The sequence below is a fragment of the Piliocolobus tephrosceles genome, chromosome 4 (assembly GCF_002776525.5).
Source record: "Piliocolobus tephrosceles isolate RC106 chromosome 4, ASM277652v3, whole genome shotgun sequence".
NCBI lineage: Eukaryota > Metazoa > Chordata > Mammalia > Primates > Cercopithecidae > Piliocolobus > Piliocolobus tephrosceles.
In genome coordinates this window covers 49323289-49351068 of record NC_045437.1, presented here as the reverse complement: position 1 = coordinate 49351068, position 27780 = coordinate 49323289, and the positions used below count along the sequence as shown (strand labels likewise).

The 27780-nt window shown below is 44.2% G+C and overlaps 2 protein-coding genes and 2 pseudogenes across 4 annotated transcripts in view; all 4 read right to left on the bottom strand.

Annotated features, from left to right (window-relative positions):
- The window catches only part of LOC111539904 (survival motor neuron protein), a 30187-nt gene extending 29428 nt beyond the window's left edge, over positions 1-759 (bottom strand). The window contains exon 1 of the mRNA XM_026454688.1: positions 523-759. Within this exon, the coding sequence (XP_026310473.1) occupies positions 523-603 (81 nt within the window). The 5' untranslated portion in view covers positions 604-759. The remainder of the gene's footprint in view (positions 1-522) is intronic.
- Positions 760-2499: 1740 nt separating this feature from the next.
- On the bottom strand, positions 2500-2582 carry LOC111539961 (annotated as a pseudogene).
- Positions 2583-8014: 5432 nt separating this feature from the next.
- On the bottom strand, positions 8015-25898 carry LOC111539907 (small EDRK-rich factor 1). 2 transcript variants are annotated; one of them, XM_023207938.2, is made up of 3 exons: positions 25686-25892; positions 24613-24721; positions 8015-9619 (listed from the first exon to the last, which is right to left on the bottom strand). In XM_023207938.2, the coding sequence occupies exons 1-3, from the start codon at positions 25690-25692 to the stop codon at positions 9403-9405; spliced, it is 333 nt and encodes a 110-aa protein (XP_023063706.1). In that variant the 5' UTR covers positions 25693-25892; the 3' UTR covers positions 8015-9402. The 2 variants fall into 2 exon arrangements, with proteins under 2 accessions (XP_023063706.1, XP_023063707.1); XM_023207939.2 differs by lacking the exon at positions 8015-9619 and adding an exon at positions 17778-18155 and having other exon boundaries at positions 25686-25898.
- On the bottom strand, positions 8016-8518 carry LOC111539947 (annotated as a pseudogene). The gene has a single exon (XR_002730842.1). The product of XR_002730842.1 is annotated as a mitochondrial import receptor subunit TOM5 homolog pseudogene (transcript).
- Positions 25899-27780: the final 1882 nt, after the last annotated feature.

Below are 27780 nucleotides of genomic sequence, written 5' to 3'. Positions count from 1 at the left end.
AACTCCTGAGAAATCTGCTCTACTGGCAATCTGCTCTTTCCCATCTCAGTAAAAAGCAACTGTATCTTTTCAACTATTCAGGATAACCTCCGTTATCGAATCTATCTGAAAAACCTGTTGCCTCCGATTTCAAAATATATCCATAATCCAAATACTTTAACTCAACTAATAACATCTTGATTTAAAGTCCAGATCATCTTAACAGACTCCTCAGTGGTTTCCCTGCTTCACCCTGGCCTAATGCCCTCACTTCCCCGACACCAGCCAGAGACAGGTGAACAAAATAAGTTACTGCCAAGTCGCGGCAGGGCCTCCACTCAACGCCATCAAGGAGCCCAAACTGCTCGAGGAAGGAGCTTACGGATGGGGTTCGCAGGGAACGGAGTGGGAAAAGACGTAGAAAAACACGGACAACTCCAGTGAGCGGATTGACTTGATGCCGTCCCGCGGCTGTGGAAGGAGAGTCGGGCCGGAAGGGTGCTGCGAGCGCCGGTAGGGAGACTGCGCTGGCCGCGACCTCACCTGGCCTGTGCCGCGCCGGAACAGCACGGAATCCTCCTGCTCCGGGACGCCGCCACCACTGCCACCGCTGCTCATCGCCATGGTAAACTTGCGGGTGCGCAGCGTGGAGCCCCTTCCCTTCTTCGAGTGACGACTTCCGCTGCCTGGGGCTTCTGGGAGCGGAACAGCACGGTGGCCTGGAGGACCGCTTGAAGTAATTTCGCACGCTTTGTACGAGTGGTTATAGCCCTCCCACCTTTGTGGCGTGTAATTTTAATTTCCCTCAATCCTTTCATTTCACTGTGTTATATATTTCCTTTCTTTTTTTGTTTTTGTTTTTTTTTTGTTTGTTTGTTTTGAGACATAGCCTCGCCCTGTCACTCAGGCTGGAGTGCAGCGGCGCGACCTCGGCTCACTGCAGCCTCGATTTCTTGGGCTCCAGCGATCCTCCCACCTCAGACTCCCCAGTAGCTAGGACTATAGGCGTGCGCCACCACGCCCAGCTATTTTTTGGTATTTAGTTGAGACGGGGTTTCGGCATGTTGCTTAGGCTGGTCTCTAACTCCAGTGTGTGTGTGTGTGTGTGTGTGTATTCCCGCCCCCCCCACCCCCGCCCACTGGAAAAGTAAATGGTAAGCTCCTACTAGGAATTTAAAACCTGCTTGATCTATATAAAGACAAACAAGGAAAGACAAACATGGGGGCGGGAAGGAAGGCAGATCCTTAAACACTAGAAGACATTTGATTCCCCAACCTTTTTTGTTTGTTTTGAGACAGAGTCCTGCTGTGTCACCAGAGTGCAGTGGCGCCATCTCGGCTCATTGCAGCCTCGACCTCCGGAGCTCAAGCGATCCTCCCGCCTCAACCTCCCAAGTACCTAGGACCACAGGGGCGCGCCACCACGCCCGGCTAGTTTTTGTATGTTTTGTAGAAGCAGTGTTTGCAGCATATTGTGCAGGCTGGTCTCGAACTCAGCTCAAGATATTCTGCCTGCCTCTGGCATCCCAAAATGCTGGGATTACAGGTGTGAGCCACCTTGCCCAGCCTCCAGTATTTTTTTTTTTTTTTTTTAAACAAAGAGTCTTGCTCTGGCACCCAGGCTGGAGTGCAGTGATGCGATCTCAGCTCACTGCAACCTCCACCTCCCAGGTTCAAGCAATTCTCCTGCCTCAGTCTCCCGAGTAGCTGGGATTACAGGTGCCCGCCACCACATCTGGCTAATTTTTGTATTTTTAGTAAAGACGGGGTTTCACCATGTTGGCCAGGCTAGTCTTGAACGCCTACCTCATAATCTGACCACCTCGGCCTCCCAAAGTGCTGGGATTACAGGTGTGAGCCACTGCACCCGGCCTCCAGTATTCTTTATTAAGCATCTACAGTTGCTAAATGGCTTACATGTACATAGTATATATATATATATATATATAAAGTCTACCAAAGGAACCTTGAGGGCTTCCCCCCAAATACCCTTGGCTTCCATATAGTATACAAGAAATATCTGGAGGAAGGGGAGAATGGGATGATGTTGGCCAAGTGTACAAAAATGGTAACTAGGTAGAGGTAATATGTGGAATGTAATCATTTCACAATGTATATCTAAACATCAAATTGTACACCTTAAATATATACAATTTTTAAGGGTCCAGCGTGGTGGCTCATGCCTGTAATCCCAAGACTTTGGAAGGCCAAAGTGGGTGGATCACTTGAGGTCAGGAGTTCAAGACCAACCTGGTCAACATGGTGAAACCCCGTTTCTACTAAAAATACAAAAATTAGCCAGGTGTGGTGGTGCAGGCCTGTAATCACAGCTACTTGGGAGGCTGAGGCAGGAGAATCACTTGAACCCAGGAGGCGGAGGTTGCAGTGAGCCAAGATTACGCCACTGCACTCCAGCCTGAGTGACAGAGTATGACACCATCTCAAACAAATAAATACATACAGTTTTTATATGTCAAAAAAGTTAAATTGTCACAAGATAAAAAAAAAATTTAAATCTCATGTCAGGAGGGTAATGTGCCAAAGGTACATCTCATACATCAACATGAAAACCCAATTATCACACTTATGAACTATGAAAGGATCAAGATAATTTAAAAGTCAAAAAGGTCAGGCACGGTGGCTCACGCCTGTTATCCCAGCACTTGGGGAGACTGAGGCAGGCAGATCACTTGAGGTCAGGAGTTTCAGCCTGGTCAACATGGTGAAACCCCATCTCTATTAAAAATACAAAAATTAGCCAGGTGTGGTGGCACCCACCTGTAATCCTAGGTACTCAGGAGGCTGAGGCAGGAAAATTGTTTGAACCCAGGAGGTGGAGGTTGCAGTGAGCTGAGATCGCACCACCGTACTCCAGCTTGGGCGACAGAGTAAGACTCTGTCTCAGAAAAAAAAAAAAAAAAAAGTAAAAAAAAATGTGCATTTTTGTAAAGCTTGCTTATATTTTTCTCAATCATAAAAATTCTCACAATTGCATTTGATATCAAAATTTAAACAAATTACATGGACATATTCCATGATGGTTAAAAAAAGAAATTTAAATAAAATATAGAACCAGGTTTCTTTTTGTTTTTTAATATTTTGTTTTTGAGATGGAGTCTCGCTCTGCCGCCCAAGCTGGAGTGCAGTGGAGCGATCTCGGCTCACTGCAGCCTCCACCTCCTGGGTTCAAGTGATTCTCCTGTCTCAGCCTCCCAAGTACCTGCAATTACAGGAGTGCACCAGCACGTCCAGATAATTTTTGTATTTTCAGTAGAGACGGGGTTTCGTCCTGACCTTGTGATCCACCCGCCTTGGCCTCCCAAAGTGCTGGGATTACAGGCATGAGCCACTGTGCCCAGCTGTTTCTTTTTATTTTTTATTATTTAGGGATATATTTGACATACTATAGAATTCATCATTTTAGAGAGTACAATTGAATGGTAGATTGAATGGAAACCTTAGTATATTCACAAGGTTGTGTAACCATCACTGCTATCTAATTTCAGAACATTTAATCACCCACAAAAAAAAAACTCTGTCTCCTTTAGCAGTACGCTGCCATGCCCAGCTATTTTTTGGGAGAGAAGGAGTCTCCCCATGTTGTCCAGGCTGGTCTCAAACTCAGTTGCTTAAGCAGTCCTCCCACTTGAGCCACTGTGCCCAGGCCTGAGTTACTATGAGAGTTACTTCATATGATAGACAAATCATTCAAAACATAATGAGGTAAACTGCGAAAAGAAACCATTTTACCAGATTTGAAGGCACTTAATGTAAATGCTGAATTTAATTTCATGTACTGGAATCAGTCTTTTTTCATATGTAATTTTCACACCAAAAATCTCTCTTCAGTGACTCTTGGACCTCTCTCATGATAAAGTAAATGATGCTGGGGCAATGGCTCACACCTGTAATCCCAGCACTTTGGGAGTCCGAGGCAGGTGGATGACATGAGGTCAGGAGTCTGAGACCAGCCTAGCCAACATGGCAACACCGCATCTCTACTGAAGATACGAAAGTCAGCCAGGAATGGTGGTGCATGCCTGTAATCTCAGCTACTAAGGAGGCTGCAGCACAAAAATCACTTGAAACTGGGAGGTGGAGGTTGCAATGAGCTGAGATCATGCCACTGCACACCAGCCTGTGAGACAGAGCAACACTCTTGCCTCAAAAAAAAAAAGGGGGGGGGGCCAAGAATGGTGGCTTATGCCTGTAATCCTAGCACTTTGGGAGGCTGAGTGGGAGAGAGAGGATCATTTGAGCCCAGGAGTTGGAGACCAGCCTGGGTAACATGGTGAGGCCCCATCTCTACAACAATTAATTAGCTGGGCATGGTGGTGTGGGCTTGCGGTACCAGCTACTCAGGAGGCTGAGGCAGGAGGATTACTTGAGCCCAGGAGGTCAAAGGCTGCAGTGAGCCACGTTTTTGCCACCGTGCTCCAGCCTGGGCAACAGAGCAATACCGTTTCAAAAACCAAAAAAAATGATAGTACCTACATGTGAAGATTGCATATAATAAAGATTGTAAAGCAGAGAGAAAAACTGCACAGCTCACCAAAAAGAAAATCCAAATGTCCACTAGAGATCTGAGAAGATGCCCAACCTCTAGAGCCAAGGAATTACGAATTGAAAACTAAGATAACATTTCAGGGCCTGGCATGGTAGCTCATATCAGTAATCCCAGCACTTTGGGAGGCTGAGGTGGGCAGATAACTTGAGGTCAGGAGTTGGAAATCATCCTGGCCAACATGGTTAAACCCCGTCTCTACTAAAAATACAAAAACTAGCTGACGTGGTTGCAGCGCCTATAATCCTAGCTACTTGGGAGACTGAGGCAGAAGAATTGCTTGAACCTGGGAAGCGGAGGTTGCAGTGAGCCGAGATCGTCCCAGTGCACTCCAGCCTGGGTGACAGGGTGAGGCTTCATCTCGAAAACACAAAAAATTTCAGGAATATACCTGCCTTTAGTAAAAATAAAAAGAAATTGTGAACCAGGCGTGGTGGCTCATGTCTGTAATCCTAGCACTTTGGGAGGCCGAGGCAGGAGGATCTTTTGAGCCCAGGAGTACAAGACCAGTATGGGCAACCTAGGGAGACCCTGTCTCAAAAAAATAAAAAATAAAAAATAAAAAAAATGTGAATAGTGTCACAATGAATAAAAAAGAAAAAAAAATTAAAAAGAAAACTCAGAAAAACTAACACACCATTTTCCACCCTGTTTGGCAAAACTATCAGGAATTAGTAACATTTGATGTTAGCAAAATATGGGGAAATGAACTTTTATCCTCTTATTGAAAATATCTGTTTATAGTCTGGCATGATGACTCATGCCTGTAATCCCAGCAAATTGGGAGGCCAAGGTGGGAGGATTCCTTGAGGCCAGAAGTTTGAGAGCAGCCTGAGCAATAAAGTAAGACCCCATGTCATTAAAAAAAAAGAAGAAGAAGAAGAAGAAGGAAAGACTGCCTGGCGCAGTGGCTCATGCCTGTAATCCCAGCACTTTCGGAGGCTGAGGGGGGTGGATCACTTGATGTTGGAAGTTCGAGACCAGCCTGGCCAACATGGTGAAACCCCACCCTGTTTCTACTAAAAATACAAAAATTAGCTGGGTGTGATGGCAGGCGCCTGTAATCCCAGCTATTCAGGAGGCTGAGGCTGGAGAATCACTTGAACCCTGGAGGCAGACATTGCAGTGAGCAAAGATCACATCACTACACTACAGCTTGGATAACAGAGTGAGACTCCATCTCAAAAACAGCAACAACAAAACCCAAAACATCTGTTTAAAGTTTAAGACATGTATACCTGTGAAAGTTGATTACATAAATTTGGTCATTCTTGAAATACTCAACTAAATCAGACTTGAAGGGCCAGGGGAAAGAAGCATTTGGGGTACACAGCATCTGCTTCAAGAATTAAATTTTCCACAAGTCCAACTGCTGAAACAGCCTTCTGTATCCCTAAGACCAGTTTTACCTAATAGCTGCTGAAATGAACTGCCATGACTCTAAGACTGGTTTTACCTACCACCATCACTCACCAATCAGAGCTTGCTAGTTCCCACAAGCTCTAGTGTGAATGAGCTTTCTTCCAAAACAGTATGTAACACTGTTCCTTCTCATACAACCCTGAACCTTCTTCTTTTTTTTTTTTTTTTTTTTTTTGAGACGGAGTTCTGCTCTTGTTGCCCAGGCTGGAGAGCAATGGGGTGATCTCAGCTCACTGCAACTTTCACTTCCTGGGTTCAAGCGTTTCTCCTGTGTCAGCCTCCTGAGTAGCTGGGATTACAGGTATGCGCCACTATTCCCAACTAATTTTGTATTTTTAGTAGAGACGGGGTTTCTCCATGTTGGTCAGGCTGGTCTCAAACTTCTGACCTCAGGTGATCCACCTGTCTTGGCCTCCCAAAGTGCTGGGATTACAGGCGTGAGCTATAGCGCCCAGCCCCAACCTTCCCTTTATTCTCCTGATCATAACAATGATCAGCCTGGTCTGTGTGTATGCCCTGAATTGCAGCTCTTGCTTACCAAATTTTAGAGATTTGTCTCTATATGGTATTTGGCTTTGACATAACTATAGGAATTCTATCTTTAAAAATCCATTCTTGCTTTTGGCCGGAACCGCCATCTTCCAGTAATTCGCCAAAATGACGAACACAAAGGGAAAGAGGAGAGGCATCCGATATATGTTCTCTAGGCCTTTTAGAAAACATGGAGTTGTTCCTTTGGCCACGTATATGCGAATCTATAAGAAAGGTGGTATCGTAGACATCAAGGGAATGGGTACTGTTCAAAAAGGAATGCCCCACAAGTGTTACCATGGCAAAACTGGGAGAGTCTACAACGTTACCCAGCATGCTGTTGGCATTGTGGTAAACAAACAAGGGCAAGATTCTTGCCAAGAGAATTAATGTGCGTATTGAGCACGTTAAGCACTCTAAGAGCCGAGATAGCTTCCTGAAATGCGTGAAGGAAAATTATCAGAAAAAGAAGCCAAAGAGAAAGGTACCTGGGTTCAACTGAAGCACCAGCCTGCTACACCCAGAGAAGCACACTTTGTGAGAACCAATGGGAAGGAGCCTGAGCTGCTGGACCCTATTCCCTATGAATTCATGGCATAATAGGTATTAAAAAAAAAAAAAAAAAAAAAGAAGACCCCTGGGCTGAAAAAAAAAAAATCCATTCTTATAGAAATGAAAGCACCAGTAAATGGGAATAAATATGATAATCTACCTCGCAGAATTGTTTGTAGTGGCAAAAGTTGCAAACATCCTAATTGTCTAGGAGTAAGGAAATGATTGAATAAATTACTGTACATCTATACTAAAGTTAAATCTGTAAGTACTGAAGTATAAGCATGGCTATTTTTTTTTTCTTTTTGTGGAAACAGGGTTTCACTGTCACCCAGGCTGGAGTGCAGTGGCACCATCTTGCGTCACTGCAACCTCTGCGTCCTGAGTTCAAGTGATCCTCGCACCTCAGCTCCCAAGTAGCTGGGACTATAGGCACGTGCCACCACACCTGGCTACTTTTTGTTTTTGGCTTGTTTTTTAATTGGTATGTTTATTTAAAATGTAGACTAATGGGCCGGGCGTGGTGGCTCACACCTGTAATCCCAACACTTTAGGAGGCCGAGGCAGGCGGAACATGAGGTCAGGAGATTGAGACCATCCTCGCTAACACGGTGAAACCCCATCTCTACTAAATATACAAAAAATTAGCCAGGCAAGGTGGCGGGTGCCTGTAGTCCCAGCTACTCAGGAGGCTGAGGCAGGAGAATGGCGTGAACTCGGTTGGTGGAGCTTGCAGTGAGCCAAGACTGCCCCACTGCACTCCAGCCTGGGCGACAGAGCAAGACTCCATCTCAAAAAAAAAAAACAACAACAACAATAATAATAATAAAATAAAATGTAGACTAATGATCCTGTGCTTAAATGTCATTGTGGTTATGTGCTGATGTCCGTAAAACATAATTTATAAGGGACTCTTCATAAATATACTCCAGATAGAAGGGTAAACAGAAATGACTGACAAGACAGTGCCATTTCAGACATACTTCCTTTAATTATTAATACTTGCTAGAAAATGGAGTTTGACATTATCTACAATTATATCAATATTCACAGAGGCCAAATGTCACAGGCATAAGGGCACACCATGACCAGGAGGCCTTGTTTCAGACTTCTCAAATATTTTTATGTTTTAGCTATTATGATCAGTTACCAGAGCCAAACTTGTTCTTAACAAGCAGAATTTTTATGTCCATTCAAAGAGTCTCTTACACCTTTCTGGGCCTATTTACTTGCAGAGGGCAGTAGAAACTGTAACCAGATTCCTCATATCATGCATTCACATGTGATGTCCAATCTTCATATGCTGTCCAATTTCTTTAAGATAAATGGAGTGACTCGCAGCAGGGCCGCGTAGATGAGAAAGTTCCGTATGGAGGAGATCATATCCTCGTGCATCTTCCGTTTCATCTCCTTGGGGTCCAGCTTCTGGGTAAGGCCCTCAATCTGGAAGATCGGGGCTCTGACCAGCCTTCAGCTGCCTTGCTCTGCTCTCCCTAGCGGCCCCCTCACACCCGGAACTCGGCCTATCCCCTCCCTTCAGCTAATTTTTGTATTTTCAGTAGAAACGGGGCTTCACCATGTTGCCCAGGCTGGTCTTGAACTCCTGAGCACAAGGGATCTACCCACTTCAGTCTCCTAAAGTGCTCAGATTACAGGCATGAGCCACCACGCCAGGCCCAACATGGCTATTCTTTTTTAAAGTGCTAACTTATGGCCGGGGGCTGTGGCTTATGCCTGTAATCCCAGCACTTTGGGAGGCCAAGGCGGGTGAATCACGAGGTCAGGAGATGGAGACCAGCCTGGCCAACATGGTGAAACCCCGTGTCTACTAAAAATACAAGAAATTAGCTGGGCGTGGTGGCAGGTGCCTGTAATCCCATCTACTTGGGAGGCTGAGGCTGGAGAATCACTTGAACCCGGAAGGCAGAGGTTGCAGTGAGCAGTGATCACGCCACTGCTGCAGTCCAGCCTAGGTAACAGTGTGAGAGTCTGTCTCAAAAAAAAAAATTACCTGGGTGTGGCGGTGCATGTCTGTAATCCCAGCTACTACGGAGGCTGAGGCAGGAGAATCTCTTGAATCCAGAAGCAGACATTGCATGGAGCCGTGATCGCACCACCACACTCCAGCCTGGTGACAGAGCGAGACTCTGTCTCAAAAAAAAAAAAAAAGTGCTAAGTTACATCTAAGTTTCCTATTTTTGTTTAAAAAAACTCCTTGTAGTGGGTTGAATGGCAGACCCCAAAATGATACATCTGTCCATCTGATATGCATGAATATGAACTATTTGAGAAAATAGTTTTTGTAGATGCAATTAAGGATTTCCAGATAAGATCATCCTAGGTTAGAATGGAACCTAAATCCAATAGCAAAAGTCCTCATAAAAAGAAGGGAAGAAGACAGAAAAGAAGACCACAAAGACAAAGGCAGAGATAGGAGTTATACTGCCATAAGCCAAGTAATACCTGGAGCCACCAGCAGCTGGAAGAGGAAAGCAAGGATCCTCCCTTGGAGCCTTCAGAGGGAGGTGTGGCCCAGCTGACACCTTGCTCTCAGATTTCTGGCCTCCAGAACTGTGAACAGAAATATTTCTGTTGTTTTAAGCCAATAAGTTTGTGGTAATTTGTTACAGCAGCTCTCAGAATCAAATACATTCCCACATCCCTTATTTATGTGTATGTGTGTGTATGCATGTTTGCATGAGCACTGAGAGAAGTATACCATTTTTAACATTGGTTAGTTCAGGGGAATGAGACTGGCTTATTGAAGGCTGAGAGAGTATACGTGTGTGTATATAAATTGAGTGTATTTAAATTAAGTATACAGAAGTAAATTAAGACCACAGTGAGATACCACTACCTCCCACCAATATGGATAAAGGACTGATAATACCTAATGCTGATATGGAGCAATGGAACCTTCATTTATTGATGGTGGTAAAATGGTATGGTCATTAAAAACAAACTAAAACAAAAACAACAAAAATGCAATTGTTTGATGGTACCTACTAAAAAATGTATGTATATGTGTGTATAGACACATACCCTATCACCCAGCAATTCCACTCCTAGCATATACTCAGTAGATAGCGTGTTTAAGACCACCACAAGATATATAAAAATGTTATGGTAGCATTATTCATAACAGCCCCAAAGTGGGAGCAATTCAAAGATCCATGAAATGTAGAGTAACTAAATTATGGTATATTCATATAACAGGATGGTATACAGCAGTGAAAAAGGCTGAACTCCTGCGTAGCAGCAAAATAGAGGATTCTTGCAGACATAATGTTGAGCGAATGAAGCTAGGCTCACTACAGCACATACCGTGTGATCCCATTTATATAAAATTCAAAAACAGGCAAAACTATTTATGGTGATAATCAGTTGGGAGGCATTATCTAAGATGGTGCTGGAAATGTCTTTTATTGTGATCTGAACATAGTATTCATATACGAGTCATTGAAATATACATTTCAAATGCTGGCTGTTTATTATTTCACTGGGATAAATGCCCAAGGAGTTAGTTTTCAAAGAGCTGCTATTTAGAATTTATGGATATTTAGAACTTACTGTATTTTCCCAGATTTTCTATAATGAGCAAGCATTGCCGTTTGAGGGTTTCAAAAGTTTGTAGAGACAAAAATTGCATAAGCTGCATGATTATTTCTCACACTTCAGATACTTACCACCTTCATGATTTGCCATATCATGTATTTTTAAAAATACATTTTTTTCTTTTTTTAGATGGAATCTCGTTCTGTCACCCAGGCTGCAGTGCAGAGGTGTGATCTCAGCTCGCTGCAACCTCCTGAGTTCAAGTGATTCTCCTGCCTCAGCCTCCAGAGTAGCTGAGATTACAGGCACCCACCACAATGCCTGGCTAATTTTTATATTTAAAAATATAGCTGGGCACGGTGGCTCATGCCTGTAATCCCAGCACTTTGGGAGGCCAAGGCTGGCGGATCACCTGAGGTTGGGAGTTCAAGACCAGCCTGACCAACATGGCGAAACCCGTCTCTACTTAAAACACAAAATTAGCTGGGCGTGGTGGCTCATGCCTGTAATCCCAGTACTTTGGGAGGCCAAGGTGGGGAGATCGCCTGAGGTCAGTTCAAGACCAGCCTGACCAATATGGTGAAACCTCATCTCTACTAAAAATACAAAAATTAGCTGGGCGTGGTAGTGTGCGCCTATAGTCCCAGCTACCCGAGAGGCTGAGGTAGGAGAATTGTTTGAATTCGGGAGGTGGAAGTTGCAGTGAGCCGAGATTGCGCCACTGCACTCCAGCCTGGGCAACACAGCAATACTCCATCTCAAAAAAAAAAAAAAATACAATTTTTAAAATTTAGTCTTAGCTTTCAATAAGAGGGATTAAAATCTATTGTTTTAGTTTGCTCAGTATCCATTCTCCCTTCTTTTGGCAAAGAATCCTAAATTTTTTGGGGGGATGATATAGTTTGGCTGTGTCCCCACTCAAATCTTATCCTGAATTGTAGCTCCTATAATTCCCGTGTGTCATGGGAGGGAACTGGTGAGAGGTAATTAAATTATGGGGGTGGTTACCTCCATGCTGTTCTCGTGATAATGAGTGAGTTCTCAGGAGATCTGATGGTTTCATAAGGGGCTTTTCCCCTTTTGTTTTGCACTTCTCATTCCTGCCATCTTGTGAAGAAGGATGCATTTGCTTCCCCTTCTGCCATGATTGTAAGCTTCCTGAGGCCTCCCCAGCCGTAGACAATTGTAAGTCAATTAAACCTCTTTCCTTTATAAATTAGCCAGTCTCAAGTATGCCTTTATTATCAGCATGAGAATGGACTAATACAGGGGACCACCTATTCCTTACTAGACATAGTCTTGGTTTTACCATCAACTTGCCTTCCTCTTGCTGAGGGATGGGTACCTAACCCATATAACTTCAGTTGGAGGCACTCCAAGTGAAATAAAGGCTAAATATACTTGTCAGAATTTCAACCTGATATCAGCACTGTGAGGGGAGAAAAAAACAAAACAAAACAAAACACCTCATAACACCTACTCTTAAGATACCTGAAACTGTTACAATTCTTGACCTTTCCAAAGCCTTGAGTCCTCAACTTCTCCATGACGCTGGAGTCTCTCATTCTTTCAAATAAGTTTTTTAATCAGTAAGTTAATTAATCTGATCCTGTTGCTTGCAACCAAAAATTCCAATATATCATGAAATCAGGATAGATGGGTTACATTACTTCAAGTATATATTAACCCATTTCCCGTTTGCCCCAAGAATGCTCTTGCCTCAAATCCTAATGTAATATCATATACATTTCTGTTATATTAGGATTAGAGACAAGTTCTGTTTAGAAATAACTCTTAGAACAGTTTATTTTTTTTTCACATTGAAAATTAATTGGCATCAACCTCAAAGAGTGTGTTTATGTAAAATTAAATGAGCGCTGGCAGCGAGCTGTATTTTTTTTTTCTAAACAGGAAATGGGTTAAATACATAACTCTGTGTGAAATATCCATTCACAAGCTACCTTAACAGCCCCTTTGAGTGGTATAAGGCTACAGCCTTTGACCAAAAAAAAAAAAAAAGTATTTGGCAAAACTTACGTGATATATATTCATAAAAGGAAAGTATTCAATAGGATTGTGTCAATTATAGCCAGGCTGGTAGGTAAATTTCTTGTGAACACAAAGAATCAGCCAGACTGCTTCAAGGAAATGTTCCGGCACTTATGTACCAGCAAGCAGTCATGTCCAACTGGTAAAATAGCAAGAGTAGTATGTGGAATGGAATTTTTTTTTTTTTTTTTGAGACAGAGTCTTACTCTGTTGCTCAGGCTGGAGTGCAGTGGCACAGTCTCGGCTCACTGCAACCTTCGCCACCTGGGGTCAAGAAATTCGTTTGGCTGAGCCTCCCAAGTAGTTGGGATTACAGGCATCCACCACCACGCCCGGCTAATTTTTTGTATTTTTAGTAGATACGGGGTTTCACCATGTTGGCTAGGCTAGTCTTGAACTCCTGACCTCAGGTGATCTGCCCGCCTCAGCCTCAGCCTCCCAAAGTGCTGGGATTACAGGTGTGAGACACTATTTTTTTTTGAGACTGAGTCTGGCTCTGTCGCCCAGGCTGGAGTGCAGTGTCCGGCTCACTGCAAGCTCCGCCTCCCAGGTTTAGGCTATTCTCCTGCGTCAGCCTCCGGAGTAGCTGGAACTACAGGCGCCCCCCACCTCACCCGGCTAGTTTTTTGTATTTTTTTAGTAGAGACGGGGTTTCACCATGTTAGCCAGGATGGTCTCAATCTCCTGACCTCGTGATCCGCCCGTCTCGGCCTCCCAAAGTGCTGGGATTACAGGCTTGAGCCACCGCGCCCGGCCTTGTTTATTTATTTTTTTCTTTGAGACGAAGTCTTGCTCTGTCACCCAGACTGGAATGCAGTGGTGTAATCTCGGATCACTGAAATCTCCACCTCCTGGGTTCAAGAAATTCTCCTGCCTCAGCCTCCTCAGTAGCTGGGATTACAGGCACACTCCACCATAGCTGGCTAATTTTTGTATTTTTAGTGGAGACAGGTTTCACCATATTGGCCAGGCTGGTCTTGAACTCCCGACCTCGTGACCCGCCTTGGCCTCCCAAAGTGCTGGGATTACAGGTGCCTTTTTAAAATTAGTATTGAGACAAGGTGTCACTTTGTCACCCAGGCTGTAGTGCAGTGGCATGATCTTGGCTCAATGCATCCTCAACTTTCCAGGCTCAAACCATCCTCCCACCTCAGTCTCCCAAGTAGCTGGGACTACAGGTGTGCACCACCACACCTGGCTAATTTTTGTGTTTTTTATAGAGACGGGGTTTTGTCATGTTGCCCAGGCTGGTCTCAAACTCCTGGCCTCAAGAGATCCTCCCACCTCAGCCTCCCAAAGTGCTGAGATTACAAGTGTGAGCTACTGCACCTGGCTGTGTATTTCTACAAAAGTTATGTTATAATCAAATTTGAATATCTCAACTTTTCAAAGCAAATGATCCAATAGCAGGCTATTTACAAACTTTTAGTGTGCATTAGATAGTTACTGTTATGTAAAAGATTTTTTTTGTTTTTAGGAAGTGAAGGTGTGGGACCAGGGGCGGTAGCTCACGCCTGTAATCCCAGCACCTCGGGAGGCCGAGGTGGGCGGATCACGAGGTCAGGAGATCAAGACCATCCTGGCTAACACGGTGAAACCCCATTCTCTACTAAAAATACAAAAAAAAAAAAAAAATTAGCCGGGCGTAGTAGCAGGCGCCTGTAGTCCTAGCTACTCGGGAGGCGGAGCTGGTGGTGAGCCAAAATGGCGCCACTGCACTCCAGCCTGGGCGATGGAGCCAGACTCTGCCTACAAAAAAAAAAAAAGAAAGAAAAAAAGAAGTGAAGTTGTAAAAAAAAAAAAAAAACCTGTGGTAAGTTTCTTATCTTTCAGGAATTTATAGGGAAGTAGATTTGAGGATACACATTGTCATTCTCCTTTTCTCAGTGACAGTTTTATGACTTGGCCATCTCTAAAGATAATATATTCCAATATGTAATTGTTACATAGCAAATACATTAGCTGATAAAGTTGTAGGAGGCAATATAATAAATGTTCTTACTCAACTCTGGTCTAAGAGATAACTATGACAATTTCATAAAAATAACAGACCAAGTATTTTTAAGTTGAGAGAGAGAGAGAGTGTGTGTGTGTGTATGTTTTGAGACAGGGTCCCACTCTATCGCCCAGGGTGGAAGGCAGTGATGAAATCTCGGCTCACTGCAGCCTTGACCTTCTGGGCTCAGGTGATCCTCCCACCTTAGCCTCCTAAGTAGCTGGGACTACAGGCGTGCACCACCACACCCAGCTAACTTTTTTTTTTTTTTTTTTTGGTAGAGATGGGGTTTTGCTGTGTTGCGCAGGCTGGTCTCAACCTCCTGAGCTCAAGTGATCCACCTGCTTTGGCCTCCCAAAGTGCTGGGATTATAGGCGTGAGCTACTGTGCCCAGCCTATATAAAATTTTTTTAAGTTTTTGGAAAATGTCAGAAATCAATGTTCCCTTTTAGCCCTATTTTCAAAAACAGGCTAGAGTTTGATAAATGGAACACAATTTCTTACACATGCTACTAACAAGAGGCATTCAAAAATAAATGACTGATGGCTGGGTGGGTGGATGACTTGAAATTAGGAGTTCGAGACCAGCCTGGCCAAGATGGTGAAACCCCATCTCTACTAAAACTACAAAAAATTAGCCAGGCATGGAAATGGAGGTTGCAGTGAGCGGAGATCGCACCATTGCACTCCAGCCTGGATGGCAAAGTGAGACTCTGTCTCAAAAAAAAAGGAACTGATAAAATGGACCACAGTGTATCTTCGGCAGTAATGGCTGCTACTTCTCATTTTCAGCAGGACTTACTGAAAATTGCTAATGATAATGCACTACCTTCTCTTGAGAATGATGCAAAATACAATTTTTGATGTTTAAAGGGGAGGTTCCATGGAGTTTGGTATTTTCCAAATTACATTCTAAAGTTGGTACTATCTCACCTAATAATTTTACCTTTCTTTAGCAACAAGCCCTAAGAATATCCAAACTAAATAAAGTCATTACATGAATTTACTTTTTAAAATTATTCTCCTAAGGCCAGGCACAGTGGCTCACGCCTATAATCCAGCACTTTGGGAGGCCGAGGCAGGTGGATTACCTGAGGTCATAAGTTTGAGACCAGTCTGACCAACATGGAGAAACCCCGTCTCTACTAAAAACACCAAATTAGTTGGGTGTGGTAGCTCATGCCTGTAATCCTAGCTACTTGGGAGGCTGAGGTGGGAGAACCCAGGAGGCAGAGGTTGCGATGAGCCAAGATCACACCAACGCACTCCAGTCTGGGCAACAAGAGCGAAACTCTGTCTCAAAAAAATAAAAAATAAAAATAATAATAATAATAATAAAAATTATTCTCCAGGGCTGGGCATGGTGGCTCATGTCTGTAATCCCAGCACTTTGGGAGGCTGAAGCAGGCAGATCATTCGAGGTCAGGAGTTTGAGACCAGCTTGGCTAACATGGTGAAACCCTGTCTCTACTAAAAATACAAAAATACTAGCCAGGTGCGGTCGTGCACACCTGTAATCCCAGCTACTTGGGAGGCTGAGACAGGGAATTGCTTGAACTCGGGAGGCAGAGGTTGCAGTGAGTCAAGATTGTGCCGCCGTACTCCAGCGTCGGCAATAGAGCAAGACACAGTCTCAAAAAAAAAAACAACTTATGGCTTGTTACTCTATGTAGAAATAAATTCTGGAGACAGAATTACAGAAAGCAGGCCCACAAATTAACCTACTGTAATCTTTTTGCCTTTGTGACTACCATCATAGAATATTCTGAAGACTAAAGTTAACCAAAGATCCAGAACAATGTTTTAATTTAATGAAAAATTTAGGCTAATATGAAGATAAAAACTCAGGCTAAAAAACTTCAGCTGGGTGGGATGGCTCACACCTGTAATCCCAGCTCTATGGGAGGACAAGAAGGGGGTAGATCACCTGAGGTTAGTAATTTGAGACCAGCCTGGCCAACATGGTGAAAACCTGTCTCTTCTAAAAATATAAAAATTAGCTGCGTCTGGTGGCGTACACCTGCAGTTCCAGCTCCTCAGGAGGCTGAGGCAGGAGAATCAGTTGAATCCAGGTGGCGGAGGTTGCAGTGAACCGAGATGGCACCACTGCACTCTAGCCTGGACAACAGAGCAAGACTCTGTCTCAAAACAACAACAACAAAAACAAACAAACAAAAAAACTTCCTGGTTGTCTAATTCAATATTAGACACAAAAAATTCTATCCTATTTTTGGGTGGTACCACTGGTAAGAGACATATCACAAGATATTATTATATTAGGCTAACTCTTCAAGATCTGTCCATTCAGATAGTGGTTGACATATTGGATGATCAGAAAAATCTGTTAAACTGCATTATGTGAAAAATCAAGTATTTGTAGAATACTTACTTTAAAGTTATTCTATTTACTACTACAATGGCATTTTTATTCTCTTTGACATAGTTTTGCGTTTACTTCAGAATGCAGCAAGGTCTCAAACCTTAATTTCTCCAGGTTACATATTTCCAAATTTATAACTACCATCAAGACTCAAGTTTTAGAAGAGGCTGAGAACAGAAAATATGGTACTCCATTCCAAAAAATGTTAAAGTTATAAGTAGAACTGAGACCTCAGTTTACATGCACTTAGTTTCTATTCCAGTGGTTTGTAGTATCTGTTGTAAATTCTTCAAGCAAGCTTTGTAAGTTGGTTTGTTTTTGTTTTTTGTTTTGAGGCAGAGTCTCACTTTGTTGTCCAGGCTGGAGTGCAGTGGTGCAGTCTCTGCTCACCGCAACCCCTACCTTGGGCTCAAGCGATTTTCCTGCCTCAGCCTCCCGAGTAGCTGGGATTACAGGCATGTGCCGCCAACACCTGGCTAATTTTTTTTCTGTATTTTTAGTAGAGACAGGGTTTCATCATGTTGGTCAGGCTGGTCTCAAACTCCTAACCTCAAGTGATCCGCCCACTCTGGCCTCCCAAAGTGCTGGGATTATGGGCATGAGCCACGGCGCCTGGTCCTGTAAGTTGATTTCAGAGCAAAATTATACAAATAGATCTTAACTTCTATTATATATTTAAGTTTACTTCAAAGATCTACTTTATCCTTATCCTTAGAAACTGTGAGGAAAAAAAACTACGTTAACAAAGCTGATGACAAAGATTCTTTATTACATAAGAGATCCTATTATCTGATATTACCTAATAAATTATATATGAATGTTCAATAATAAAAATAATATTCACCAATATGTCACATGCATGGTTAGTGTTTTATTCTTTGAAGACTGTTTCTAAAATATCGCCTAAGTCAAGCTGAAAGGGTAAAGTTTAAAATAGTTTTTAAAGGATAAGTTATAACATATGTAATGACTGTCCACTCTACAAAATCTTGATCTTAGAGTTTGTGATACACCCAGTTGGCAGTAGCACCCAGGTTTTCCAAATAGCCAGTCATCACTTTTCTCTTGTCTGCATAGACTTCTTCTCATTAGCTGCCTTCTGCTTTTGTTGCATGATCTCAGAGTCCCTACAATGAGGGAAAAGTCTATAAGTTGTTACAGAAAAACCAATTTTATATTCTCACTTGTTTTCTACACATAACCCATTCAGTGTATTAGAAGACAATTGAAAAGATGATATAAACATTCTTGTCTTTCCATTTTCATGGCTGGAGACAAAATGGAAAGACAAAGACTGGAAAGACTTCGAAGTCATATCTTACTGTGAATACCATCTCTGTTACAATGACCTTGGGCAAATAACCTCAAAGCCCTTACAAAATCCGAGCAATCTGTATCAAGGTTGTCACAAGGAATCACTATGAATAGATAAAAGTGTCTGACATTAGGCAGCTACATGTAGAAATAATAGCTATTACTCCTGGCTGTTAACTAGTTAATTCATTCTAATTTTTTTTCTTCAAAGAAGAGGCATTTTATGAACTCTCCTAGATATCCTAACTGGTATCTATGACTAGAACATAGATATTATGAAGGATTTCAGTTTCTCACAAGCAAAAAAGCCCAAAAGCTAGTCACTGAAACTGGATTACACTAAAGAAAAGCTGGATGTTCAGGGTACTTTTTTTTTTTTTTTTTGAGACGGAGTCTCACTCTGTCGCCCAGGCTGGAGTGCAGTGGCCGGATCTCAGCTCACTGCAAGCTCCGCCTCCCGGGTCTAGGCCATTCTCCTGCCTCAGCCTCCCAAGTAGCTGGGACTACAGGCACCCGCCACCTTGCCCGGCTAGTGTTTTGTATTTTTTAGTAGAGACGGGGTTTCACCATGTTAGCCAGGATGGTCTCGATCTCCTGACCTCGTGATCCGCCCGTCTCGGCCTCCCAAAGTGCTGGGATTACAGGCTTGAGCCACCGTGCCCGGCCCAGGGTACTTTTTTTTTGTTTTTGTTTTGTTTTTTTTTTTTTTTTTTTGAGACGGAATCTTGCTCTGTCGCCCAGGCTAGAGTGCAGTGGCCGGATCTCAGCTCACCGCAACCTCTGCCTCCTGGGTTCACGCCATTCTCCTGCCTCAGCCTCCCGAGTGGCTGGGACCACAGGCGCCCACCACCTCGCCCGGCTAATTTTTTGTATTTTTAGTAGAGACGGGGTTTCACCGTGTTAGCCAGGAGGGTCTCGATCTCCTGACCTCGTGATCCGCCCGTCTCGGCCTCCCAAAGTGCTGGGATTACAGGCTTGAGCCACCGCGCCCGGCGTTTTTTTTTTTGAGATGGAGTCTCGCTCTGTCGCCCAGGCTGGAGTGCAGTGGCACGATCTCGGCTCACTGCAACCTCCGCTTCCCGGGTTGATGCAATTCTTCTGCCTCAGCCTCCTGAGTAGCTGGGACTAGAGACCACGCCACCACACCTAATATTTGTATTTTAAGTAGAGACGGGGTTTCACCATATTGGCCAGGCTGGTCTCGAACTCCTGACCTCGTGATCTGCCTGCCAAGGCCTCCCAAAGTGCTAGGATTACAGGCGTGAGCCACCGTGCCCGGCCCTTAACCCTTTTCATCTCTGGTCAAACTGACACATGCCAAATAAACTGTGAACTATGACCAGACTACTTTGGTTAGGTGATTCATGAATGAGTCCATGGACCCATATTTTAAAAATAGACTACACGGCCATGTATTCAACATCTACTGTATGTCAAGCACTCTACTGGCTCTGGTTAAAGTCCTACAACTCTGACTTACTAAGCTCATATTTCAAATTTTTTAATTTTTTATTTTTTTTTTGAGACAGAGTCTTGCTCTGTTGCCCAGGCTGCAGTGCAGTGGCACAATCTTTGCTCACTGCAACCTCCACCTCCCTGGTTCAAGTGATTCTCCTGTTTCAGCCTCCCACTAGATTACAGGCATGTGCCACCACGCCCAGCTAATTTTTGTATTTTTATTTTTACTTTTTTTTATTTTTTTGAGACGGAGTCTTGCTCTGTCGCCCAGGCTGGAGTGCAGTGGCCGGATCTCAGCTCACTGCAAGCTCCGCCTCCCGGGTTTACGCCATTCTCCTGCCTCAGCCTCCCGAGTAGTTGGGACTACAGGCGCCCGCCACCTCGCCCGGCTAGTTTTTTGTATTTTTTAGTAGAGACGGGGTTTCACCGTGTTAGCCAGGATGGTCTCGATCTCCTGACCTCGTGATCCGCCCGTCTCGACCTCCCAAAGTGCTGGGATTACAAGCTTGAGCCACCGCGCCCGGCCTAATTTTTGTATTTTTAGTAGAGAGGGTTTCACCATGTTGGCCAGGCTTGTCTCGAACTCCTGGCCTCAAGTTGATCTGTTCACCTCGGCCTCCCAAAGTGATGGAATTACAAGCGTGAGCTGCTGAGCCTGGCCTGTTTTAACTTTTTGAGGAACTGCTAAACTGATTTCTACAGCCATGACAGTAAGACATTTCTGTAAAGCCAATAGCAAAAACAAAGGAATAGAAGAAAGGCAAAATAGGCCTGTAGCTCACGCCTGTAATCCCAGCACTTTGAGAGGCTGAGGCAGGTGGATCACATGAGGTTGGGAGTTTGAAACCAGCCTGACCAACATGGAGAAACCCCATCTCTACTAAAAATACAAAATTAGCCGGGCATAGTGGTACATACCTGTAATCCCAGCTACTTGGGAGGCTGAGGCAGGAGAATCACTTGCACCCACGAGGTGGAGGTTGCGGTGAGCCGAGATTGCGCCACTGTACTCCGCCCGGGCAACAAGAGCGAAACTCAGTCTCAAAAAAAATAAATAAATAAAAATAAAGAAAAGGCAAAATAACACAGCTACAGGCTGTTCTGCCTATGAAGTAGCCAATCTTTATTTCTTTACTTTCCTAATAAACTTGCTTTCACTAAAAAAAAGAAAACAACACAGCTACAAAGAAATGAAGTACAGTGGAAAAACAACCATGACAGTTACTTCCCTATCTGAAACCAAGCTCTGCTGTGCTTACTGTATGACCTTAGTAATGTTACTGAAGTTTAGAGCCTCAGTTTCCTATTCTACACATTAGTGTTAATACCATTTTTCAGGGTTATGATGAATAAGTAATGCATATAGAACATCTAGTACAGAACTTAATAAGGAGTGCATATTTGGTAAACAATGACAATTACTTTTTCTTTCTTTTTTTTGAGATGAAGTCTCGCTCTTGTCCCCCAGGCTGGAGTGCAATGACGCGATCTTGGCTCACTGCAACCTCCCCCTCCCGGGTTCAAGTGATTCTCTTGCCTCAGCCTCCTGAGTAGCTGGGATTACAGGTGCCTGTCACCATGCCCAGTTAATTTTTGTATTTTTAGTAGAGACGGGGTTTCACCATGTTGGCCAGGCTGGTCTCAAACTCCTGACAACAGGTGATCCACCCGCCTCGGCCTCCTGAAGTGTTTGGATTACAGGCATGAGCCACTGCGCCTGGCCAACAATGACAATTTCTGAACCAAGCTAGACTAGGTTCTCCAATAAAAATACTACTGCAAGGTCACTGATTTATATATATCATGTTCATTTTTAGTCTAATGTGAGTAAACAGAAATTGAAGGCAAAGCTTATCACTTTAATAATAAATGTTAGGGCCAGGCATGGTGGCTCACACCTGTAATTCCAGCACTTTGGGGGACTGAGGTGGGCAAATCACTTGACCCCAGAAGTTCAAGACCTGCCTGGACAACATGATGAAACCCCATTTCTACCCAAAATACAAAAACTATCTGGGATTGGTGGTGTGCCCTTGTAGTCCCAGCTACTCAGAAGGCTGAGGTGGGAGGGTCACTTGAGCCTGGGAGGTAGAGCTTGCAGAAAGGCAAGACTATGGCACTGCACTCCAGTCTGGGTCACAGAGTAAGACTCCATCTCCAAAAAAAAAAAAAAAAAAAAAACCAAAAAAAGTGTCAGGACCTTTGCCTTAAATTAAGGTCTTTAATCTCATTAATCAATGATTCTTACTAGTGGCTGCACATCAGAATCACCTGGGAGCTGTTTTAAGTTCAGTTTAAGGTATAACTGGGTGGGGTGGGAGGCTGGAGGGATAGCACCAGGAGAAATAACTAATGTAAATGACGAGTTGATGCGTGCAGCAAACCAACATGGCACATGTATACCTATGTAACAAACCTGCACATTGTGCACATGTATCCTAGAACTTAAAGTATAATAAATTTAAAAAAATTTAAAAAAAAAAAGGTATAACTGGGCCATCGCGGGGCTCACGCCTGTAATCCCAGCACTTTGGGAGGCTGAGGTGGGTGGATCACTTGAGGTCAGTACCTTGAGACCAGCCTGGCCAACATGGTGAAACCCTGTCTCTACTAAAAATACAAAAATTAGCCGGGCGTGGTGGTGGGCACCTGCAATTCCAGCTACTTGGATTGCTGACGCAGGAAAATCACTTAAGCCCTGGAGGCAGAGGTTGCAGTGAGCCAAGATCACACAACTGCACTCCAGCCCAGGCAACAAAATAAGACTGTGTCTTCAAAAAAAAAAAAAAAAAAAAAAAAAGGTATAACCTAAGTACAATAAAATTTACCTAGGGTGCTTTTTAATGCTCGACCTCAGACCAATTAAATCAGAACTGGATGAAAGATAAATGTTTGAGCATAGAGATATCCCAATTACCCCGATTTGATCATTACACATACAGGTTTTTTTTTTTTTTTTTTGAGATGGAATTTCGCTCTTGTTGCCCAGGCTGGAGTGCAATGGTAAGATCTCAGTTCACCACAACCTCCGCGTCCCAGGTTCAAGTGATTCTCCTGTCTCAGCCTCCCAAGTAGCTGGCAGTACAGGTATTCACCACCACACCTGGCTAATTTTATGATTTTAGTAGAGACGGGGTTTCTCCATGTTGGTCAGGCTGGTCTTGAGCTCCCGACCTCAGGTAATCGGCCCACTTCAGCCTCCCAAAGTGCTGGGATAACAGGCATGAGCCACCACACCCAGCCAGTTTTCTTTTGTTCTTGCTGTTTTGAGACAGGGTCTCACTCTGTCACCCAGGCTGGAATGCAGTGGCAGGATCTCGGCTCTCTGCAACCTCCGCCTCCCAGGTTCAAGTGATTCTCCTGCCTTAGCCTCCCAAGTGGCTGGGACTACCCAGCCCACATACAGGTATTAAAATATCACATGTACCCCCAAAATATGTACAACTATCGTAATTCAATTTTTTAAAAAACAAAAAATCAGAACTGAGTATAAGGCAAGGCTTGAGTAGCTGTCGAGGTTTCCCAGGTGATTCTAATGTGCAGCCAGGCTTAAGAACCCCTAACAAGCCACACTGAAGCACGTGCAGTCACTTATTCACTTAACCTCCAAGTTCCATATGGACAACATGATTTGAGAATAAAATTAAGCTTTGATTAGCTCTTTCAGAAACATGAATGTACTTTTTTTTACTTAAGCTGCAGTCTAAAGTATTTCTGTAGCAGTTTTACATTGGCACATATAGTCATATATTAAGGCTATGTACATGAATTCTCTCCAGTGCAATGGATCTTCAGAAATCAGCATAGCTAGCTATTATACATATACTTTTTTGCAGCTTCTTCAGAACTATTATCATTATATTAACAATTGAGTCACTTGTCATCCAGAGTAGTTTGGGTAGGCTGTCTGCTTTGAAAATGTTGCAACTGTAGCACCTCACAGTGTTTTGCATATGGAAGATGTTATTTTGCTGAATAAAGCTTTTTTTTTTTGAGACGGAGTTTCCTGCTTAGTACCCAGGCTGGAGTGCAATGGTGCGATCGTCACTCACTGCAACCTCCCCCTCCTTGGTTCAAGCGATTCTCTGCCTCAGCCTCCCAAGTAGCTGGGATTACAGGCATGCACCACTACACCCAGCTAATTTTGTATTTTTATTAGAGATAGGGTTTCACTATGTTGGTCAGGCTGGTCTCGAACTCCTGATCTCAGGTGATTCACCCACCTTGGCCTCCCAAAATGTTGAGATTATGGGCTTAAGCCACTGCGCCCAACCTATAAAGTTCTTATGGTTGTGGAGGAGCTGCATGAGTCTCTGGGAAACAAATAATAGCCTCAGAGCTTTACGTGCTTTATCTATGGGTTGGGATGGCTACCCCACGTGGTTTTAATCTGCCTGGCACAAATCATTAGGCCCTGATCTACCGAGGGCTTAACAAAATGCTTTTTGTTCCCCAGAAATGAGGCCTTTTTTTTTTTTTTTCAGACAGGGTCTAACTCTGCCACCCAGGCTGGAGTGCAGTGGTGCAATCGCAGCTCACTGCAGCCTTAACCTCCTGGGCTCAGGCGATTCTCCCGCCTCAGCCTCTGGAGTAGTCAAGACCACAACCATGTGCCACCATGCCTGGCCAATTAAAAAAAAAAAATTTTGTAGATACAGGGGCTGGTTATGTTGTCCAAGTTGATCTCAAACTCTTGGCTTCAAGCAGTCCTCCCAAACTGCTGGGATTACAGGCATGATAAAACACACCCAGCCCAAAATGTGGCTTCAATCACAACGTCAGCGACTTTAGAATTAAATTAGTACCGCTTACCTCTGCTTTCTCTGAGAGACAGTCAAGCTATCCTCTTTTCTCTTACCCTTGCTAATTTCCTGGGTTTTCTTCATGTTTTTCTGGCGGGCAAGTTCTCGTTGATTTCCACCTACAAAGTCAAACAATCATGCTCTTTTCCCATCTCCAAAATTATTAATAATTCCAATGAACAGGTCTTGTTTAAATGCATCTTTAGTTTGTGTTTTAATAGATAAACCAGCAGAGTAACAGACTGATGGTGTTCCCAGATCTGACAAAAAGGAAGTGGCTTAAAGGCAAACACTTAAAGACTTAAGAGTATTATCATCCCAATCAAGGTAGTCACTAGCTATAAATACCAGATATTTTAAAACAGATACTCGAATCTTGGGCCAGTATCGCAAAATAAGTTCTGGCTTTTGAGGGGAGTGGGTGGAAGGAGAAAGCTAGACACAGAGATCACAAGTTCAGCCCATCACTTGAGAGTTATCCTTATCCCCATGCAGAGGCGAAGAGGGATGGATGGGGACTGAACAGATTGAAGGTAACTCTGCGAAAGGCAATGTGGGCCCTTTACATCCTTATTCTAGCCACAACCCTGCAAGGTAGGCTTCATTGTTCTCATTTTGCAGAACAGACTGACCTAATACCTAGGACTAGTAGAAACGAGCATCAAATTTAGGACCGGCTCTAAAGCCTCCTGTTTTTTCGACTATTAGCTGCGAGAGCCAAACAAAAGAACCAGGGAGGCGACTCACTGGAGTTCCCCGTCCTCTTTAGGCCTTAAGACTTGAGGTTATCAGCTATAAACCTCCTCCAAACAAGGACCCTCCCCGGGCGGCCGTGTCTACATCTCCGGGGTGTGTTCTTTACCGCACAAACTCGCACCTAAGAGACAGGAACCCGTCCGCCTGAGAAGCCGGACCAGAACTACCCGCGAGCTCTCTCTCTGCAGACTGAAGCTGGGATTCCCGCCCTGCGGGACCCAAGGGGATTCTCCAGCCGGACCCCGCCTCCCCCGCCCGCCGCGCCTCAGCGCTAGGCTCCCACGCCGGACGCTCCCCGCAGCTTCCTACCCCAGTCTGCACACTCACGGGCCATGCCGACCACCGAGGGAGCCTGGAAGAGAGCAACTGGGAAAAGCAACGGCTCCCTGGCACTCTGGGCTACTGTCACCACTGTTGTCCAAGAAGGCTAAGCCCGCGTGGGCCCTCCGCCCGGCTGCGCCTACGCTCTGCTCCGCCAGCGGCCCCGCCCACTGGAGGCCAGACCACAGCCCGCGGCATGGCCGGCGCGTCACTGCGCGTGCGCGACCGGGGCTCCGAAGCTCGTGGAGGCTTGGCAGCGCCAGGAGCCCTGCTGCAACACTTGCCTGGGAGATCCCAGAGAGAGCCCAGAAAGCGGGTTGTGTTTTGACTGAGGGATAGGCGTGTGTGGATTTTCCCTACTGTGCACCAGGCACAGGGGCAGGGCTCCACCAGCTCCCCACCTTTTTTTTCTTTAATAGGAAATGACAATAAACTCTACAATATATTACTTTTTGGCAAAGAACATTAGCTTTCATTCATCCCCTTGCGGAGGCGGAGAGTGGTGGATGGGAACTGAACAGATTGAGGGTACTCTGCAAAAGGCACTGCTTATCCTTTACATATTTTCCTTCCTCATTCTAAACGCAACCCTGCAAGGTAGGCTTCATTGTTTTCATTTTGCGGAAGAGACAGACTTAACCGAGTAGGAATTGTTATGAGAATAAAATTTAAGACGGACTCTAAAGCCTATTTATTTTCCAGTTTATCCCAGTGCCCTTGTCACGATCCACAGTGCTTTAGTAGTTTTAGGCTACTGACTCTGTGCTTAGGTTGTTTGGTGGGGAGAGAATGGCAGGGAGTGCAATCTTAACCACCATTCAGAATAGCCCAGAATAACCTCAGAACCTAGGTAAAAGCTGTGGACCATCTGCCATTGGTAGAAACACGTGTAGAGGTGCTTCTGTGGCTCATGTGGCATATAATTACATTGTTCACCTCTGTCATTGTCACACACAAGAATAAAAACAAACAAAAGATAACATTGTTACAAACTGAGATGATTTGGATACCCCACATTGCCCTATATTTTAAAAACTTCTATTTTGGAAGATCTGACATTTATACAGTACAAAAGCATTAGTAATAAGGATAACGAATCCTCAAGGAGATGCGACCAAACTTCAATTATTACCTCATACAATCGTCTATTTTAGAGAAGGTGAAGAAGGTGAAGACTGAGGAACTCTGGAGATGAACTGTCTGGGTTGAAAGTCCATCTCTACTAATTAGTAGCTATGTCAACTTGGACACTATTTCATTATGTTAAAGCTTTCTTATCTGTAAAATGGGGAGGTATGTACCTCCTTCATTAACTGAATTAATGTATGTGAAGTACTAGGTCCCCAGCATATGGTAGCACTCAATATGTTAGCTCTTACTGTCATTATTCCTTCAAATTCAGAGAGCCTGGCACACATCACTATCCTATCCCCACACCCCATCTTTCTTCCTTAATACTGCTAACGTCTGTTTCCACTGAGTGAAGTAACTTGAAAGGAAAAGATTGACTTTCTGGCACCGTGTTTTGTTTTGGAGACAGTGTCTCACTCTATTGCCCAGACTGGAGTACACTGGTGCAGTCTCGACACACTGCAGCCTCAGCCTCCCGGGTTCAAGCAATTCTTGTGCCTCAGCCTCCCAGTAGCTAGGATTACTAGATCTTTAGAGATAAGATCATCTAAAGAGGGAATGGGGTGGGATTGGCAGGTAAGTGGTAGAGTTGGTTATTTGCTTGTTTTGTTTTTTAGATAGAGTCTTGCTTTGTCACCCAGGCTGGAGTGCAGTGGCGCGATCTCAGCTCACTGCAAGCTCTGCCTTCTGGGTTTACGCCATTCTCCTGCCTCAGCCTCCCGGTAGCTGGGACTACAGGCCCCCGCCACCACGCCTGGCTAATTTTTTTTTAGTAGAGACGGGGTTTCGCCGTGTTAGCAAGGATGGTCTCGATCTCCTGACCTCGTGATCCGCTCGCCCCGACACCCCAAAGTGCTGGGATTACAGGCGCGAGCCACCGCGCCCGGCCGGTAGGTGGTAGAGTTGTTTTTGTATGTTCTTTCAATTTAATGTCACTGAACATTTTTCTTGGCAGCTGGAAAATTTTGCA

Bases quoted from the DNA above. Each gene is read 5' to 3' on its own strand.
- LOC111539907 (XM_023207938.2), bottom strand. The intron at 9,620-24,612 runs GTAAGCGGTACT...TTCTGTTCACAG, and splicing joins GTCTCTCAGAGAAAGCAGAG to TTCTGGAGGCCAGAAATCTG.